This window comes from Eumetopias jubatus, unplaced genomic scaffold, assembly GCF_037043125.1.
Source record: "Eumetopias jubatus isolate StellerSeaLion01/CBP00866 unplaced genomic scaffold, mEumJub1_p1.0 scaffold_3, whole genome shotgun sequence".
NCBI classification, from domain to species: Eukaryota; Metazoa; Chordata; class Mammalia; order Carnivora; family Otariidae; genus Eumetopias; species Eumetopias jubatus.
Genome location: NW_028274809.1, coordinates 119,498,867 through 119,520,544, shown reverse-complemented (window position 1 = coordinate 119,520,544; position 21,678 = coordinate 119,498,867). Strand labels below are relative to the sequence as shown.

The following is a 21,678-nucleotide window of genomic DNA, read 5'->3' as shown; positions in this document are numbered from 1 at the left end:
TTGTGGTCTGAAAATATGCATGGTATGACCTCAATCTTTTTGTGCTAGTTGAGGCCTGATTTGTGACCCAGTATGTGATCTATTCTGGGGAATGTTCCATGTGCATTCAAAAAGAATGTGTATTCAGCTGCTTTGGGATAAAATGTTCTGAATATATCTTTTAAGTCCATCTGGTCTAGTGTGTCATTCAAAGCCATTGTTTCCTTGTTGATTTTCTGCTTAGATGATCTGTCCATTGCTGTGAGTGGGGTGTTAAATTTCCCTATTATTGTATTATTATCAATAAGTTTATGTTTGTTATTGATTTATATATTTGAGTGTTCCCAAGTTGGGGGCATAGATATTTACAATTGTTACATTTTTTTTGGATATACCCCTTTATTATGATTTATTATGATATAGTGCCCGTCTTCATCTCTTGTTACAGTCTTTGGTTTAAAATCTAGTTTGTCTGATATAAATATGGCTACACCGGTTTTCTTTTGATGTCCATTAACATGATAGATGGTTCTCCATCCCCTCACTTTCTATCTGGAGGTGGCTTTAGGTCTAAAATGATTCTCTTGGGCCTCCTGGGTGGCTCACTTGGTTAAATGTCTGCCTTTAGCTTGGGTCATGATCCCAGGGTCCTGAGATCAAGCCCTGTGTTGGGCTCCCTGTACCGTGGGAGCCTGCTTCTCCCCCACCCCACCCCCTGGCTCATGCTCTCTCTCACTCACTCTGCGCTCTCAAATAAAATCTTTTAAAAAGTAAAATAAAATGATTCTCTTGCTGGCAGCATATAGAGGGGTCTTGGTTTTTTTATTTCTTTTAACATGATGACCCCATGTCTTTTGACTGGAGCATTTAGTCCATTTACATTTAGAGCAATTATTGATAGGAATTTAGTGCCATTATATTACCTATAAAGTAATTGTTTCTGGAGGTTTTCCCTGTTCCTTTCTAGTCTTTGGTGCTTTTGGTCTTTCTTTCCCAGAGTTCCCTTTAATATTTCTTGCAGGGCTGGTTTAGTGGTCATGAACTCTTAGTTTTTGTTTATCTGGGAAACTCTCTCTCTCCTTCTATTGTGAATGACAGCCTTGCTGGATAAAGTATTCTTGGCTGCATATTTTTCCCCTTCAGCACATTGAATAGATCATGTCACTCTCTTCTGGCCTGCTAGATTTCTATGGAGAGATCTGCTGCTAACCTGATTTGTCTTCCCTTGTAGTTTAGAGATCTCCTTTCCCTTGCTGCTTTCTTTCCTTATCTCTGTGTTTTGCAAATTTTACTATGATATGTCTTGGTGTTGGCTGGCTTTTGTTGATTTTGATGGGAATTTTCTGTCTCTCCTGAGTTTGGATGTCTGCTGCTTTCCCCAGATTAGGAAAGTTTTTAGCTATAATTTACTCAAATAAACCTGCCCCTTTTCTCTCTCTTCTTCTGAGACTCCTATGGCATTAATATTATTACATACTATGGAGTCACTGACTTCTTTAAGTCTACATTCATGATCCAATATTTATCTTTCCATCTTCTTTTCAGCTTCATTATCTTCCATAATTCTATCTTCTCTATCACTTATTCTATCCTCTTTTTTTTTTCTATCCTCTGCTTCTTGTGGTTATTACATCCAGTTGGTTTTGCATTTTGGTTATAGCATTTTTCATTTCAGCCTGACTAGTTTTTAGGTGTTTTACCTCTGCAGTAAGGGTCTCTATGGTTTCTTCTATGCTTCTCTCAAGCCCAGCTAGTATTGTTATGATTGTTGTTTTAAATTCTGGTTCAGGCATATTACTTATATCTATTTTGATTAGCTCCCTGTCTGTAACCTCTTCTTGTTCTTCCTTTTGGGATTATTTCCTCCATCTTGGCATTTTGTCTAGGTCTCTTTCTTTGTGTGTTAGGAAAGCCTGTGCTTGGCTTTATTTCCCCTAGAGTTAAAGCTTTGCGGCACTCTGATCAGGTGACCTGGTGCATGGGGTGGGGGGGGGGTGCTGGCTGATCCCTGCCTTCACCTTGTCTGTGTCCACGCCATCTGCCTGCCTTGCAGTGCTCCTGTGTTTTATCTCAGGCATGCAGATAGGTTTCAAAACTCCAAATTTTTGGGACCAGGCACAGTGCGGACCTCACTGATCCTCTCGGGGAGGCTCTTGCCAGGCTGTGGTTGGTGCTGGTTTGTTTCACAAAAGCAGTCCCACTACCAAGTAGGGGCTTGGGTTTTATGGTGAAGCATAGCAAAAAGCCAGCATCCAGTTAGCTGCCCTCAGGTGTCTCTACTCATATGCTAATGAATAGGACAGCTCAATGGTGCCTGCTGGCTCTTTTGTCCCTGAGAAGCAGTGTTACCTCTCCCAAATGCACTCCAAGAAGGGGAACTGTCTCTCCCAGCATGATCCAGGGGATCCTCAGAGCACAATGTCTGCTCCTGGGCCTCTGCCCTCCTTCTCCACAATAACACTGCTATGCCCACCAGGCTCAAACCTGGCGATGGCACAGACTTCTAAAACTTCAGATTTTCAGCTCTACTGCTTATAAAAACTTGTGATAATTAGCCCCTCTAATTTTCCCCATCAGTGGTTTTGGGTAAGTGTTTTTCTTGTGTAATCCCCGGTGTACTGCTCTCTCTCTCTCTGATAGGGCTCCCTGCCCTCTACAGAACCTATGATTCTTTTCTCCCCCAAGTCACATCACCACACCTCCTACCTTCCACAATGTGGCCACTTTCCTCCCTCTAGGTGTGGAGATGGACTTTCTGGGTGTTCAAAATGATTTGATAATTATCTAGCTGTGTTTAAGGGACAAGGCAAACATAAGGTCCTCGTACTACTCCAGCATCTTACCTCCTCCCTGATAGCTTCCTGTTTTTAGGGAGCAACTTAGAAAATTCCTAAATTGAAGCATACCACTTAGATAAATGTGTTTTTCTTCAGGTGCATGTTAGAATTTAGGCTTATTAATTCTTTTATAATGCAATTTTGAAGTGTGTGGCATCACATTTTTTTACTTTTTGTTCTAAAATTTGACCACTGACTTCTCTAATAATTTCTGCCAATCACCCAATCTTCTTCCCATAATTTTCTGTCTCAGCCAGCCTAAAATTTGTAAACCAAGTCTTACTATCATCTTAAACTCTTTTGCACTTTTTTATTGTACGTACCTGGGGGTAAAAGCAGTCATGATTAACCAAAAGCCCGTGAGCTGTCCTCTGTGCCACTTCTTAACACCTGCCAAATCCCTCCAGTCCATCTCTCTTACCTCTCTCAGACCATGCTCACTGTGCCTCCCCTCACTACAGGGCTCTCCCGTAGGAAGTTTCTTCTGTCCAGAATGTTCTCCAACACCCCCCTTTACTTACTTCCTTCTCCTTTACCCCAGCTCAGACTCCACTTTCCTAGAGGAGCCTTCACTAAGACTCTTAACAAGCTTCTACCTCTGCCTCATACTGTAATGCTGCCATCTAGGGACCCTTGAATCATACCTATTTCCTTCTGACATGGCTCATTCGTTTACTTGTCTGTCGTCTCTCTATATATGTTGGAAGTTTTATGAAAGTAGAGATAATGTCTGTGTCTTTGACACCTAATTGTGTCTCAAAAAAATTTAAGGAATACATGAGTGGATGAATGATGAGTGCCTGAATATAGATAGTGATAGAGACCCCAATGAAAATAAGTTGCCACAGAAATGGAGAGCATCTGTCTGGGTTGCTTTGCATGTTTCAAGTCAAATATGCACACCTGATACATGAAGCTCTGACACATCCCCTCTGCCATTATAACTGCTATAAATGGCACAGTTAGTCCTAGATCTCTCTGACTAAAGTGAAGATTAGAGGTAGCACACAGCTGAAAATTTAAGAATCCAGATTGTGGAATAGTGACCATGGTAGAAAAAGTCATACAGAATCATGTTAGTCCTATGAATCTTTAACTGTCTAGCTGCATTCATGCAGATTGACTCTTTCAGGGTCAGGGCCCTCTGTGGCTTAGACACTCAGATCTACAGACATGGAAGTCTGTGTTTGGGGTGGCTGGCTACTAATGGGCACTACCCGGCTCTGTCCAGTATCCTCTCTGGTAATGCTTCATAGCTACTAGGAAAACAGAGTCTGGTTTCACATGGAGACTGGGTCTGCTGCATTGCATCCCCTCATATGGCCTGTAGGTAAGGGATGTCCAGAGTTATCCAAGAGGGGAGAAATTGTTGCTTAGAGTGTGTAATGCTCATGTGTTATGCTCTATCTTTCCCACATAATACAGGATTATAAATACCTGCAACAGAACATTACTAGAGGAGATTCGGGAGCTGGAAAGTAGCAGAGCTCAAGGACTTTATCCTCCTAAAATGTTTAAAAGGAGGTGAGGCTGTTCCCTTTATCCTGACTTTTGTTAAAAAGCTGTTCTCCTCATTCTTTTTTTTTTTTTTTTTAAGATCTATTTATTTATTCCAGAGAAAGGGAGAATGAGCAAGTGGGGGAGGGGCAGAGGGACAGACTCCCCAAGCAGACCCCCTCCACCCACTGCCACTGAGCGTGGAGCCTGATGCTGGGCTCCGTCCTATGACCCATGAGATCATGACCTGAGCTGAAACCAAGAGTTAGATGCTTAACCGACTGAGCCCCCCAGGTGCTCCTGTTCTCCTTGTTCTTCCCACCTTTCCCTCCCAGGTACTTCCATACTTTCCATGATTTCTCCAAGCTTATTAAGCACATGTCAACCAGGCATCTTGAACTTCATATCCCCAGCAGCACAGGCCCCTATTCTGCCACACCAGCTTCCCCTAAGTTCCTCCTTTCAGTGGATGGCAACTTCATTCTTCCAGTTTCTCAGGCCAAAAATCTTGAGGTCACTCTCACATCTTCTTTCTGCTATCCCATACCCATGTCATTAAATCCTATTGTTCCTACCTCAAAGTAAAACTGAGAATTAGATCACTACTAACAATCTGTACCATCTTGCCCTGGTCCAGCCCCTATCATCTTTCGTCTGGATTATTTCAGTAGCCTCTTAACAGATATCTCTGCTTCTGGCCCTTCCCATAGCAATCAGAGAGAGGACACTTCGGCAGTATAAATTAGACATCACTCCCCGCTCTCCACCTTCCCATTACCTCCCCTTTCACTCAGAGAAAGATAAGACCCTTTCAGTGGCTTAGAGTGCCCTACACACTGTCCCTTCATACACACCCACACACAACCAGTTTGAGATATCTTATTGTTTTCTTTACCAATTTTTTTTAAATGACTCATTTTGGAAAATCATGTTTCCATTTCACCTCACATGTTTTTAAAGAAAGCTTTGTCCTTTTCACAACCTTCCTTGCTATTATTTTAACAGATGGCGCATCAAGTTTGTATATCCTAACTTTATATTAACTTCTGGTGGTTGGTGGACAGACACCCAAATATCTGTCTTGGGCCAGAGAATCTGCTAATTTCTGCCACTTTTTCCTGCAGATTCTTGCAAAAAGGTTTAGATATGCAGGGTCTGTGTCCTCCCCACTAGATGAAGCTATGGCTACTGGAGGTCAGGGAAGTGCACTGCAGGAGAAAAGGACCAGGGCTTCTTCTAGAATTGCTCCCTTTCTCCCACTGCCTTGGAAGAAGACAACAAATTACATTGTTTACTTTCACAGTTGCTGCCTTGTTCCCACTGGTCCTGATCTGATGGCTTTGAGAGAAGAATAGGCCAAATGCTAGAAATTAATGTGTATTAATATTTTTAATCTCTATACCCAAACTATCTCCAGGAAGAGGTCATCTCCAATGGTCTGCCATAACCTGGGTGTTCTTCTGAGTGAAAGAGCCATGCTCCTTCTCAGTAACAACAGACTTCTATTTCAGACACTTATATGAAGCCTGGTATGTCCTGAGGTTTTAAGCGGGCTTTATCTGGATCTGGACTATTTATACAGGAATTATAAGGCAAAGAATCAGTCTTTAACTATATTGAATGCCTGCTATATTTGGAGTACTTTGTTAACCATGAAGGAAAGGGTCAAAAGCAACTGATGGTGTGACCTGGGTAAAGAGGCCCAAAGGTACTTTTTAAAATTTAAATTGGAAGCATGGGCAAATCTAAAGTAAATGAATGGATTAATTATCACCCCCATATTTGGCACCTACTGAGTACTCAGCACTGACAGTACCAAGTGTTGGCAAGGATGAAGAGCAACTATAACTCTTGAACAATCAGTCTGGGCAACTGACCATTTCTAATCAGTTTAAAGAAATGCTTATCCCCATGACCCAACAATTCCATTTCAGGTATTTACCCAAGAGACTTTAAAATATGTGTCCACACATCCAGGTACATGATGCTAAAGGATTCCCAAGTCAGGTACAACCCAAAGAAGACTTCAACAAGATACATTATAATGAAACTGTCAAAAATCAAAGACAAAGAATCTTGAAAGCAACACAATAAAAGAAGCTAATCACACACAAGGGAATTCTATGAACAGATTTCTCAGAACAAACCTTGTAGGTCAAGAGTGGGTAGGATGCTATATTAAAAATGCTACAGGAAAAACAACCACCAACCAAGAATACTGTATCCAGCAAAGCTGGAACTGAAAATTTTCCAGACAAACAAAAGGTAAAGAAGTTCATCACCACTGACCTGCCCTTACAAGAAATGTTAAAGGGACTTCTTTAAACTGAAATGAAAGGACGCTAATCAGTAACAGAAAAACATGAAAGTATAAATTTCATTGGTAAAGGTAAATTATAGTAAAGTTCAGAATCTAATATTGTAAAGGTGATGGATAAATCACTTATAAAGCTAATATGAAGCTTAAAAGACAAAAGTAGTAAAAATAACTATAGTTGCAATCATTTGTTAAGATACACAAGATAAAAAATATAAATTGTGACATCAAAAACAGAGTGGTGAGGAGGGTAAAAATTCCAACCTTTAGATTGCATTTGAACTTTAGTTGTTATCAACTTAAAATAGACCTAAAATATAATTTTATGTAAGTTTCATGGTAACCACAGAGCAAAAACCTATAGTAAATACACACAAAAAATAAGTAAAGAGAAAGGACTCTAAACATACCACTGCAGAAAATCATCAAATCATAAAGAGAAGAAATGAAGGAACAAAGCAATTACTAAACAGCCAGGAAACAATGAACAAAATGGCAATAAGTATACACAGGCATATCTTGTTTTATTGTGCTTTTCCTTATGGTACTTCACAGATACTGCTTTCTTTTTTTCCCTTTTCTTTTCTTTCTACAAATTGAAGGTTTGTGGTATACCGTGTCCACAAATCTGTTGGTGCCATTTTTCCAACAACATTTGCTCACTTCATGTCTCTGTCACATTTTGGTAATTTGCACAATATTGCAAACTTCTTCCTTATTATTTTTTATGGTGATCTGTGAAGAGTGATTGTGACATGCTGAAAGTTCAGGTGGTGGCAGGCATACATTAACAATAAATTATTTTTAATTAAGGTATGTACATTGTTCTTTTTAGGCATAATGCAATGATACACTTGAGAGACTACAGTATAGTGGAAACATAACTTTTATATGCACTGGGAAAGCAAAAAATCCACTTGACTCGATTTACTGCAATATTAGCTATATTGTGATAGTCTGAAACCAAGCCTGCAGTATTACTGAGGTATGCCTATGCTGATGAGTAATTTCTTTAAAGGTGAATAGATTAAACTATCCAATTAAAAGACAGAGTGGCTAAATGGATTAAAAAACAAAACCCATCTATATGTTGCCTACAGGAGACTCACTTTAGATGTAAGGACATGCAGAGAATGAAGGTAAAGGAATGGAAAATGATATTCTATGCAAATGGAAACCAAAAGAAATCTAGGGTAGCTATACTTATATCAGACAAAGTAGACTTTAAAATAAAAACAAGAGAGAAAGAAAGTCATTACATAATGATAAACGGGTCAGTCCAATAAGAGGATATGACATTTGTAAATATTTATGCACCCAACATAAGAGTACTACATGTATAAAGCAAATATTAACAGACCCAAAAGGAGAAATAAACAGCAATATAATAACAGTAAGGGACTTTAATATCCTACTTTTTTTTTTAAAGATTTTATTTATTTACTTGAGAGAGAGAATGAGAGAGAGAGAGAGAGAGAGAGCACATGAGAGGGGGGCGGGACAGAGGGAGAAACAGACTCCCTGCTGAGCAGGGAGCCCACTGCAGGACTCCATCCCAGGACTCCAGGATCATGCCCTGAGCAGAAGGCAGTCGCTTAACCAACTGAGCCACCCAGGTGCCCAATATCCTACTTTCATCAATGGATAGGTCTCCTAGATAGAAAATTAATAAGGAATACTGTCCTTAAATGCTTCATTAGACAATTGGCTTAACAGATACATGCAGAACATTCCAACCCAAAGCAAGAGAATATACATTCTTCTCAAGAGCACATGGAACAATCTCCAAGATAGATCATACATTAAGCCCCAAAACAAGTCTTAGTAAATTTAAGAAGACTGAAATAATATCATGCATCTTTTCTAACCACAATGGTATGAAACTGGAAATCAATTACAAGAAGAAAACTGGAAAATTCACAATGTGTGGAGATTAAACAACATACTACTGAACAACCAATGGATCAAAAAAGAAACTGAAAAAGAAATAAAAATACATCTGGAGACAAATGAAAATGGGAGGGCAACAATGGGGTGCAGCAAAAGCAGCTCTATGGAGGGAAGTTCATTACAATAAATGCCAACATTGAGATACAAAAGACATCTCAAATAAAAAACCTAATCTTACACTTTAAGGAACTAGGAAAAGAAGAACTAAGCCTCAAGGTAGCAGAAGGAAGGAAATAACTAAGAGCAGAAATAAATGAAATAGAGACGAAAACACAGTAGAAAACATCAATTAACAGCTGTGGTTTTTCAAAAAATAGACAAAGTAGACAAACTTTTGGTTAGACTCATGAAGAAAAAAAGAGGACTCAAATCAGAAACAAAAGAGGAGACATTACAGCTGATAACACAGACATACAAAGGATCATAAAGCACTACTACAGAACCAAAGCAATCTTGAAGAACAAAGCTGGAGGCATCACACTTTCTGATTTCAAACTATATTACAAAGCTATTCTATTACATTTTACTATAAAGCTAATATATATTGCTGTAGCAATCCAAACAGTATGGTACTGGTATAAAAAACAGATCTGGGAGATTGATACATAGGTAAATAGGTCTGTTAAAATTCATCACACTGTACTTTTAAGATCTATGCATTTTATCACATGCAAAATGAACCTCGGTAATAAGAAACCAAACCAAAAATATAAACAGTATAAATTGTACAAAAAGAAAATTCACATAACAAAGTGCTAGCCTCCCAAAAAGATAAATTGTTTCCAGAAATCAGCAAGACCAAACACCCAAGCAATAGAAAAATAGGCAAAGTATAAACACACAGTTCACAGAAAAGGAAATACTAAAGATTCTTAAACATATGAAAATATTCTCAACTTTATTCATAGTAAGAAATGAAAATGCTAAGCACACAGGCAGGATATTTTTCATCTATCATTGTTGGCCACCCTTGGCTGGTGAAAATATGGGAAAGGAAAGAATTATGGTAGTTAATTTGGCAATATCTATCAGAAATACAATTGCGTATGGCCTTTGACTCAGTAATTCCATTTCTGGGAATGTACCATCCCCTCTCATCCCCCAAAAACTCACATATGTCCCAGTGTTAGGGACTGCAGCAGTATTTGGAACTGCCAACGTTTAGGAACAACCTTACTTGTGTGGTACATTCACGCACTCCAGTACTCTCTAGCTGTGAAAAGCAGTCAGGAAGCTGTGTACTGAGGTGCAAATGATTCCAGGATATGTTAACAGAAAAAATCAGATGTTGAACCCTTTGTACAATATGCAACCTTTAGTGCAAAAGGGCAGGAATAATAATATGCAAGCACTTTTTCTTATAAAGCACCTCTGCAAAATTAGCTAAGAAACCACTATGAGTGATTACTGGTAGAGAACAGAGGTGAGGAACAAGGAAGTTGGGAAAAGGAAGTCGAATGTTTATTCTCCATCTTTACATATTTTCTCTTTAAATTTTTAACCATGTAAGTGATTTATCTGTGAAAAATTTAACAGAAAAAGAGGAAGAGGGAGAGAGGGAGAAAAAAGGAGGGAATGCAAATGAGTAAATGGATTCTGGAAAGCCCAGAGCCAAATGTTCTTCAGCTCCTGGATATACAAGCAAAAGTAAAATCCTAATCTGAGTCTTTCAAACGCTTTGGAAAACCTCAACCTTTTTTTTTTTATGATTAACTTTTTTTTTGTTCTGGTTCAGAACATTAGCAATGGGTCACTTTCATTCCGGGGAGCAATGGAGAGAGGGAAGTCAGTAGTCAGTTATTCCCAAGGCCACGCCCCTTGTGTAATAACCTTTGAGCCGCACCAACTCAGGAACTGTTCCTTCAGGCAGTCCTTAGAAAACGTCCTCTGAGCCACCAAAGGGAAGCCTTCCCACAGGAGGGCATGGTATAGGGGTACAGTTGTGGTTGTTGAAAGCAACTGCAGTTTGTCACACCAGCTGTGAGCCCCTCAGATCTCTGGAAATACCAGGATACATGGCGAATCCCAAAACAGCAAAAGGCTCCTATAGCCTGGTGACATCTTAGAAGTGAGAAAACAGAGCAGGTTAGGCTGCATGGGTTTTTGTTTTGTTTTAACCCTATTTTCAGGCTTATAGAGAGAAAAAAAGAAGAAACAACCATGGACTTCCCTAATTATGCTGCTGTGTTTACCCACAATGGCCCCACACTCTTTGAAATTTAGAAAGTATTGAACTTGGGGCGTCCAGTGTGGTCCCCTTGGGGTTTAGAGAAGGTGTCTCTTGTGCTTAGAGCTGACCCTTCCTGATGCACGGTATTCAGAGTCTTGAACCAGGAAATTGAGACAAAGATTTTTAAAATACACACCATAAAATCTCTAAGGTGCTCTGGGAGGCCAGAGGACTGACAGGACATGCATTGTTCCATTCAGCTCCTGGGGAGGGACAGTTAGGAGGGCCGTATGTAAGAAATGTTCACAAGCAAAACCCCTATTTTAGAAGAAGCACCTTGTTGAGTATCTGGATAATATCAATTTTATTTTAAATATACAAACAGTCCCTAAAACATGAAGACTTTTTTCTTTTACCTTGCAACTTCTTTTTTGTCCCAATAAATTTCTTTGAAATCTGTTCCAATGAACTAAAGTGAGGCTATGATTGATTTATTCACAGAGTGGAGGCAACAAAACTCAGAATGTCCGTAGCCAGCACACTGCACAAGATTGTCTTCCCAAATGAATCTTTTGATCAAAGCATCCCACGTAAGTAACATGCTGTAAAGTAGGCCACAAACTGAGACTCCACCTACTGACATGAAAGATGAGCAATTCAATGTCAGGTGCTTCTTGAAGAGATTAGGCCAAGTGAAATGAGCCAGACACAAAAAGACAAGGACTCTACGATTCCACTGATATGAGGTACTTAGTCAAATTCATAGCGACAGAAAGGAGAATGGGGGTTTCCAGGGGGTGGAGGTGGGGGGTGATGGGAGAATGGGCACTTGGTGTTTAATGGGTATGCAGTTTCAGTTTGGGAAGATGGAGAGGTCTGCAGATGGATGCTGGTAATGGTTCCACAGCACAGTGAATGTACTTAATGTCCCTGAACTGTACACTTAAACACCATTAAGTGGTATATTTTATGTTACATGTATTTTACCACAATTTTTTTAAAAGGAAACTACCTGTGGTATTTTATATATATTTTTTAAAAGGTAAGGTAGTTCTCATAGGGCAGGAAGGCTCACCTGGATTCATCAAATTAATGTTCTTGGCCTAAAGCAAGTGCAGTTTCAAAGACCGCAATTCCTGGTCAACCATTCCTGAATGATAACCTCCTTAAATCTAACATCCTCACGTTTTCAAGATCCTCTTACAGACTCCCAACATGCCATTTAAGATGGAAAAGTGGTATTTGGCTCCAAATAATTTTTACCCTTAGAAAACTTGTGTACACTTTTTGGGGGTATGATGTTAACATAGCCCATGTTGGACATGGAAAACCTTTAAAAGTTATTTCATTTTCCTGTCCTTTAATAAGAAATGCATCCGAGAAGTGCCTAGATGAAAGATTTAGGTCCTATGTGATTCATGTCTGATAATGTGAGTGCTGATTACTATCCTGAGAAAGGAAATGAGTCAAACATAAAGGTAGTACAAACAAAGGAACGTGGGATATTTGCATGGAATGAGAGCTAACTGTCCCTCTTTTCTGACCAAGGTATTCACTGAAAGTTGTAGAATTTTAAAAATTCTAGATTCTTTTATTGTCTTTTTTTCATATCTCTGAGATTTGTGTGTCTCTGGATTGATCGCTAGTTCTCCTTTGCACACACACACAGTTACTTCTTCCTGTCCTGTGCCCAGCACTTTGGTTTTCCCCCCTCCCTAGATATATTTAAGCAGAAGCAGCGGAAAGGTAACCAAAGGTAAAAAAAATGAACCAGGACAAGAAAATAAAAAGTACAACAGATGTCTTAAGGATTTGGATTAACATCTCTCCGATCTTCTTTCCCAAATGATGACCTTGATTTCTACATCCCAGAGAAAAATGGGCCAAAAATGAACTTTCAGTCACTCTCTCCACCACCTCACCTGTCAGCTACTTCCACCCACACACTCTGTCTTCCCACTTATTTCCACAGACTGGCTCTTGTGCCAGTGAGTGGCCACTGACTCCATTTGCTCTTGTGCACCCGAGAATCTCATTCCCATCTTTTCTTTGTCTCCTAGGTCACCACTTTTTCACTCTCCGCTACTAGATCATTCTCACCAGCACACAAAAGTAGAACTTTCTCTGGACCGTCCATTACCCATTAGAATGTGCTTCATTTCATTGAACTCCTTTGCAGGAACAGTTCTTGGTCAAATGGTCTGTATCCATTTTCTCAAATCCCCTTCTTTCATTCTCCCTTAAACTCACTCCCCATCAAGTCTTCACGCCTACCACCTAACTGACATTTCTCCAGTCAAAGCCACCAATGATGTCCAAAACTGAGCCCCTGGTCTCCTCTCCCACCAAGCCTGCTCCACCTACAGCCTTCACTTGAAGACAACTGCATGCTTTCAGTTGCTCAAGCCAAAATCCTTGCAGTCCTTCCAGTTCCTCTAACATATTAGATGGCTCTGCCATCACATTATATTCAGAGACTGACCACTTCTCACTCAAACCCCTGTTGGCACCCTGCTTTGGACCACCACCACCACCACCTGTCTGAATTTCTGCAACAATCTCTTAACAAGTCTCCTGCTTCTACCCTTGACTCTTGTACAGCAGCCAAAGTGATGCATTTAAGATCATGTCAGCACAAGCATATCAATTTTCTGCTCAAAATTCTTCAACAGCTATCTATCACATTCAATATAAAAGCCTTACAATGGCCAAAAAAGACTTATCTGGACCCTGTTACTTTCCTGATGTCATCTAATCTTCTTCCTCCTTCATTCCACTCCAACCTCTGTGCTCTTCTTATATCAAGAATGCTCCTGCCCCGGGGCCTTTGCACTGGATGACACTTCAGCCTAGAAAGCAAATCTTTCATATATCTGTGCTGCTCAATCTCTCACTTCCTTCAAGGCTTTGCCCAAATATTACCTTCTCAATGAACCCTACCTTGACCACTCTACAGCTACACAACCCCACCCCTGATTTCAGTTTTTTCTTTTGTTCATAGCTCTTTAGTATACTCTTGGATACTATGATTAACTCTTTGTTTTGTGCTTATTATCTTCATATGCTTACATAATTCATCTTTATTGCTAGAATGTAAGCTCTGTAAGAACAAGGATTTTTGCTTTGCTAATTTATTCCAAGAACACATGTACATAGTGGACACTCAGTACAAATCTTATGGAATGAACTAATTGACTAATGAAGTGTCCAGGCAGAATTATGTATATTAACAAATAGCCATTTCTTCTTCCAACTGTCCAACGTCAACCATTGGAAATGGACAAAATGGAACCAATATTTATTGAGCACATACCGTGATCTTGGCCACTGTTAAAACACTGGGTCTTTATTGCACTAAATATCTGAAACCACTATGTAGAGACAGTTATTAAATATTTGTTGAACAACAAGTTAACTGAATGAATCCTCATTTTGCAGGGAAGGAAATGGTTCAGCAAATTTCATCACTTGCCTTAGATTATATAATTAGAAACGGGTGGAAGACAGACTGGAACTTCAGTATGTCACATTCCAAAGTGCCACATAGTTCAGCTCCATGGGAATTCGGTTGATACACAGGAATCCGATGGTCAACTGCATCCCAGCTTTGCCTCTTGACTTGCTATGCGACCCTAGGCATGTCACTTATCATCTCTGAGCTGCACTATCTCTATCTTTTTGGTACTTCATGCTATTGGGGTCACTGTAGATAATATGGAGTGTTAAAGGACATATGTAACTGGATTCAAATAGAGGGATAAGTGCTTTATGCAGGAATCACATGCTCCTGAAACCACTACCAAACATTTCGTTAATATATGAGGATATGAATGACTTTAAAATATCATTGAATATATATGAGAAATAGAAAAGTATATTTCAGTTACTTTAAAAATATTTTTAAAATATTGTATAGAAAGAAATTATTTTCATGACTCACTTTTTAAAAACGTTAAAATAGAGAATACTATTGGAGGGTTAGAAATCGTATAGGATTACAAGAGATTCTAAGGTGTGTTCTCTATGACATTATCTTTTGTTGCTGGAGGTGAAGTGCCTCAGCCAGTTTGGAGGTTTTGGGGTCCTGTATGTTTTTCTGCATTTCACCACAATGTTAACTTGAATTTGTAAAGTGCTCTGAGCTCCTCAAATAAGAAATAGACAGGGAGGTTCTCTGTTAATTGCAACTAACAACTCTTTCTTGAGCCAGAAAATTCTGACTTTAAGATGTTATCAGACTCCCAAATTTATAATGAAGTGAATTAAATGAGACAGTTATGCCAAAATAATGAGAAATGACATGGTTGATTCTGAAATCTGCTAAACGTTTTACCAGGTTGAAGAAAAAAAATGACTTGGAAATTCCTTCATCCTTCACCTCTACCCCCCTCCCCTTACCTCCCTTGCCTCTGTCCCCCATCCTCCCGGATTCTGGCTGCAGCTGAGCATTTAGGAAGCAGATGCACTGGGAAACCAACCCGGGGAAGTTCAGGAGTTGGGTCCATGGACGGCTTTCCCCAGGCCCCCATCATTACTTTGTGGCTGTCAGGACTTCCTGAAAGATGAATGAAAGTGGGAAAGGCTAAGAACTGGAAGCTTCCCCTTAGCTCCCCATTTGGATGCAAATGGCAGCTAAATGTTCATCAGGCAGAAACGGGTGACCTGATGGTGTATCTTTGTCAGGCTGAGGGGTGTAGGCTGGACAGGTGGAGGGTCATGGTCCAGGTTGTCCCTCTTCAGCTCTCACTCCTCCCTGAGAACACTGCAGATAGGAAAACCAGCCCAGATTTCCAAAAAGATACCATTTATCTCTGAGTAGCAGTAGAATCCTGGTTTTCTGAGGCCAGATCTTTATACAATTTGGGGGACCTTTTTAGGAAAATTAGGTTTAAACACAAATATTTAGATGAGTAAAAAAATAAAATCACAACAAATTACTAGTATACAAAAGAAAATTCTAAAACCTTACCCACCCTTGAATGGGGGTAATGTGGCTGAAACTTCATCAGCTCACAAAAGATCTTCTCTGTGTACATGTCTTATAAGAACTAAGGAGAAATATTTTTTCAGGCCATATCTGAAATATTGTTTTCAGACCCACCTGCTCCCTGGAGGTTAAGGCAAGAATTAAAAACAGAGGGGGAAAAAAAAAGGTTTTATGTCTCCATTTGAGCAGGGAAGAGACAATTTAAAATGCTAACACATCTTCCATTTAAAAAGAAGGTGGGGGGCAGTAAATAAAGAGGGCGGGGCTATGTTTTATTTGTTCATTTACAGCCCTCCTTGTTTTTATGATTAGAACATTTAATATAAAAATGAATGGACAGCTGTTTTTCCACCTTTGGTTGTTTGCGTGGCCGACATGAAGTGGGCCCACTCTCTAAAAGAGGCGGTCTCTGAATGCTCAGAAATCCTGCCTCTGGGTTTTCCTGCCACACCTGCAGGCCCTGTCCTGCAGTATTATGTTCTTCATAGCCACTCAGAGCATCCATGGATACACATGAGAAACATTTGGGTGGTTCTAAAAAATGCGAAAGTTTCACCTTGAGATTATGATCTACTTCCTCCAAGTGGGAAGGAAAGAGATAGAAGGACATCGTGAGGGGTTGAAAGCTATTGATACCAGCATCTACCCACAGGTTGTGGTTCAATTGGCCTAAACAGTGGTTCTCCATGCCTTGTATTTAGGCCAGCAGCAGGCGCATCAGCCACGAAGTTATTAGAAATGTCAGTTCTTGATCCCCTATGGCAGATTTACTAAGCCAGAAATTCTGGAGATGGGGCCAGTGGTCGCCAAGTGAATTCTGGTGCCCACTGAAGTGTGAGAACCACCGGTCCAGTGTTGGTACCGGATCCTGGGATTTTACCAGGTTTCAGGTGATGCTACTGAGGAGAGAAGTCTGGGACCACTTGTCTTTCCTTCCACACAGAAGCACTGCAGTAAATCCAATATAATCAGTATATACCACATAGATAGAAGTTACTTTCCTTCTTTCAGTTGCGGCCCCAGAAATGGGTATGTTTAAAGGGCTCCCCTAAGTCGTTCTTTAATACCGCCAAACATGCAAGGTGTTCCATTACCATTCTCTCAACATACCTCACCACTTTCCCCTACCTCTGTCACTGGCCTGGCTGATGTGGCCAATGCGTCTCAGTTGGATAGGACTCTTGCTTTCAGTCAGCAGAATGCTCCCTGTACGTCAGTGCTCCTAACAGATTCCCCCGTCCTTTATTTACTCTTTCAGATGGGTACGCATTTTCTCAAGTAGAACAAGCTGTGATTACTCAGGAAGAACTAGTCCGTTCTTATAACACTACTAAAAGCAAAAGCAGTAAGATAAGTTTGGACTCTTCTGACTCCAGATAGGAGTGAGGTTTGGACGACATCCTGTGTTCTCATGTCCTTCCCCAAGGCTGCAGAACATGCCAACACCCCCGAACACTCATTTCTTGTGGCTCTGGGCAGACAGTTTGTTATTTATGTATCAATTGAGTCAATCCTTGGATATAAATAATGGGGGAAGCCTATTTTTCTTAATTTGTCTTTAATGTTTTACCTAACCTGTTTACTTTTCTGTTGTTTTGAGATAATTTATCAGTTCAGTCTAAAGTATAAAATTAAAAACATTTTGTTTCACCAAAATTTAAGCTTTGGTACAAGTTGTTTTGGGAGAAAAGGTAAAGAAGGTCATGATGCATAACAAGCCTATCTTAGTTGAAAAGGAGTCACACAGAAACTTTGTATTTTGAAAACTCACAGATTAAGGCAGGCATATAAAGGCAACATATAAAATATTTTTCTAAGTAGGCTGTCCTGTCACTTTGAATCATACCTTATTTGTAGGAAATTTGCACAGTATTCTTGATTTTTTAATGAATTCACATAATAGGTGTAATATACTATAATCTCAGGTTTCAAAATCAGTGTGCAAAAATCAACATATCTCCTTATTTTCTGTACATTGATTTATTCTCCATTCTGATTCCCCCATGCATTAGGACTTAGTGGGAAATTCAGCCACAGTCATTCTTGGGACTGTGCTTTAGGCTTATACTAACTTCCCTGGGTTTCACACAATGCATAGCATTGGGGCACCATCTATTCTTCTGTCATCTTCCCACACAGGTCACCACTAAAACAAATGATTTATTTTGGTCACTTTATGACGCTTCTGTACCAGGTAGGGGAAACTGGAACCTCTAGGGAGGTTGGAAATCCCCATGCCTATTAATGATTCTGGGTCACTAATTCTGATGTATGGGAGGGTTTTTCCCCATACATACAAAGAATTCTCAGACACCAGCTGGGTGCCCTACAATTCAACTCAATTCTGACACTATCTACCTGAAGATAGCATCAGACCCCACAGGTTAAGGACTCAGTCCCACAAGACTGCCCCCCATCCCCACATACACAGTTCAGATGCCAATCCTGGGCCCAGATTGTCACCCGTGCTTCTGACCAACTGATTATAAGTCAAAGGTTCCCATGACACCCTCCTTGGATTCAATTAATTAGCTCGAGCAGCTCACAGAACTCCGGAAACCCATTTACTCATTAAATTACCAATTTATTACAAAGGATATTAAATAATATGAAAGAATATGATTCAACAGCCAGATGAAGAGATACACAGGGCAAGGTCCCAAACAAAGCAGCTTCTGTCCCAGTGGAGTTTGGGCCCAGCATGGTAACACATGGAAACATTCTGGTTCACCAACACAGCTTTCTAAAACCCTTCCTTTTGGTTGGTTATGGAGGCTTCATTACATAGGCATGACTGATGAAATCTTTGGCTGTTGGTGACTGATTCAACTCCACTCCTTCACCCTCCCCAGAAAGGGGTGGGTGGGACTCAAAGTGCCAACCCTCTATTTATTGGTGGTTCCCTTGGTAACCAGGTCCCATCCTAAGTTTTTTTTTCCTAAAAGTTACCTCATTAACATAAATCCAATTGGGGTAGAAAGGGACTTAATAGGAATAAAAATATAGCATTTCACCTTTATGTGTCTGAAGCATTTTCAGGTACTGAAGACAAGAAACCAAATATTATAACAAAAGATGTTCTCATTGCTCTTATCACCCAGGGAATTCCAAGGGTTTTTGTTGCTGTGAGCCTGGAACCATGGAAAAAACCAAACATATATGAGAAGTATTTTGGTCATTCAGATGACCTTCTTGACCAAATATAGATTTCTTATAAATCACAATATTGTACCTGTGGTCTAACATTGCCAGGAAAGCCATTCCTCTCCTGGAACACATCATCATCCCAGTGTACAGTGAGGGGATGAGGAGATAGTTTTTGAATTCCTTCTGTAGTCTGAAGTCCCCTTTCTTACACCCATTCTACTTAGTTTTTTAAAGCAAAAGTAAGAATTCTTGAAGACAGAATCCTCTATTTTGTCCTTTTTTTAAAAAAAAGATTTTATTTATTTATTTGACAGAGAGAGACACAGCGAGAGAGGGAACACAAGTGGGGGCGGGGGTGGGAAAGGGAGAAGCAGGCTTTCCGTGAAGCAGGGAGCCTGATGCAGGGCTTGATCCCAGGACCCTGGGATCATGACCTGAGCCGAAGGCAGATGCTTAATGATTGAGTCACCCAGGCGCCCCTATTTTCTGTCCTTCTATCCAAATGACTCCTCTGAGGAAATAACCCCAAAAGCCTGATAACTGTTTGGAGATAAAGCAACGAGAAAAACATGGGGGAAGAAAAACCTAATCAATTAAGATAAAAATGTAATGATCCAAACGGGCACATGCACCCCAAAGTTTATAGCAGCAATGGCCACAATAGCCAAATTATGGAAAGAGTTGAAATCTCCATTGACAGATGAATGGATAAAGAAGATGTGGTATATATATACAATGGAATATTACTCAGCCATCAGAAAGGATGAATACTTATCATTTACATCCATGTGGATAGAACTGGAGGGTATTATGCTGAGCGAAATAAGTCAAGCAGGGAAAGACAATTATCATATGGTTTCATTAATTGGTGGAATATAAGAAACAGTACAGAGGATCATAGGGGAAGGGAGGGAAAACTGAATGGGAAGTCATCAGAGAGGGATACAACCCATGAGAGACTCTTAACTATAGGATACAAACTGAGGGTTGCTGGAGGGGAAGTGGGTGGAGGGTGGGGTGGGCATTAGGAGGGCACATCATGTTATGAGCACTGGGTGTTATATACAACTGATCAATTATTGAACACTACATCTGAAACTAATGATGTACTCTGTTGGTTAATTGAATTTAATTAAAAAAAGAATGCAAGCCTAAAAAAAAAAAAATCCCAAATGTATCCATGAATGGAAAAACAAAATGTGGTATGTCCACACAATGGAGTATTATCTGACCATAACAAGTAATTAAATACTGATATATGCACAACATGGATGAACCTTAAAAACTATGCTAAGTTAAAAAAAAAAAAAGCCAGTTATTAAAGGCCACATATAATATGATTTCATTGGGGAAGTTCATAAGCAAAACTATAGATATATAAAGATTAGTAGTTGCTTAGGGTTGGTGGGAAGATGAAGGGCAAAGGTTTAATATGTAAAGGGTACAGGGCTTCTTTTTGAGGTGATGAACATATTCTAAAGTTGACTGCATTAATAGTTGCACATATTTGTGAATATATTTAAAAAAACATTGAGTTGTGTACTTTAAATGGATGAATTGGTGACTTAAATCTCAATAAAGCTATTTTCAAAAATTTTCCAGGTGAATTCTACTTCTAATCATAATGTACTAGACGTGCCCTCCTGCTTAAAACTATTAGAAAACTGGAAAAATATATGAAAAAAATATTTTCAGATATTGAACAAAGGGCAGCATAGGAATATAATCCCCAAGAGAAAAGAATTAAAGTAAGTCATACTATTTCCCAGGCTTTCTTCCTAGAGGCACTTTCCAGGCCATGGTGCAGAAAAGTAGCACCCAAGCAAAGTAGTCTTGTCAGTGAACTGGGGAGACTAAGCTAAAAGTTTGGGGAGGCTGAGGCAGCTGATATTTGCTGGGTATAGTACCATTGAGAAAGGAGCTGTACATGGAGTTCTAGACATTTATTTAGGGATATTCTAGAGTAAATAGCTAGATGTTAACCTACATATATGTGGAATGAAACTCAATGAAGTTGGGCAAATCCAACTACCAGAGACATGTAAGCTGGACAATTCACAGAACTTTCACAGGATACAATATTTAACCAAATAGGGTGGAAAGGGTTTGATGAATACTTGAGATATTCCATAGAGACCCCAAAAGACCCATACCTTAATAGTATGGCTAAGCTAGCACTATAGCAAGAACTACTCTAGACTCATGATCTTATTTTAGCAAAGCTTATTTTAGCAAAGCTTGAAAAGAAGTATCCAAAGCATCAAGGGGATCCATAGTTAATTTAGCCGCCTGTAGGAAAAAAACAAGCCCTCTAACAGAAGAAAACAAATCCAGACACTTCAGTGTAATAATAACAATGTCCAACATCTAGTAAAAAAATACTCAGAGATTCAAAGCAGCAAAACTGAATCCATAAGCAAAATAAAAGTCAATGGAACAATCCAGAACTGACAGAGATGATGGAATTAACAGACAAGAACTTTAAAAACTTTAAAACAATTATTACAAATATGTTTAATGAGTTAAGGACAACATGAACACATTGAGGAAAAAAATGAAAACCATAAACAAAGAAAGAAATGAAACTTCTAGACCTGAAAAAACTACGCTAAATGAAAATTTTATTGAATAAGTTTAGCATATTGGACACTGCAGAATAAAAAATAACCTTGAACATAGCGGGAGAAACAATCCAAACTGAAACACAAAGAAAAAGGCTGAACAAAAACTGAAAAGCACCAATTACCTGGGAGACAAGATCAAGCAGTTTTATATGCATTCTTTTGAGTTGCAG

General features: G+C 39.5%; 1 protein-coding gene across 1 annotated transcript in view; it reads left to right on the top strand.

The window, feature by feature from the left end:
• LOC114211960 (phospholipid-transporting ATPase IB-like) overlaps positions 1-21,678 on the top strand; it is a 229,618-nt gene that overhangs the window by 172,532 nt on the left and 35,408 nt on the right. Inside the window, exons 34-36 of the mRNA XM_088021973.1 lie at positions 4,242-4,340; positions 11,252-11,340; positions 16,996-17,082. Coding sequence (XP_087878099.1) covers positions 4,242-4,340; positions 11,252-11,340; positions 16,996-17,082 — 275 coding nt within the window. The remainder of the gene's footprint in view (positions 1-4,241; positions 4,341-11,251; positions 11,341-16,995; positions 17,083-21,678) is intronic.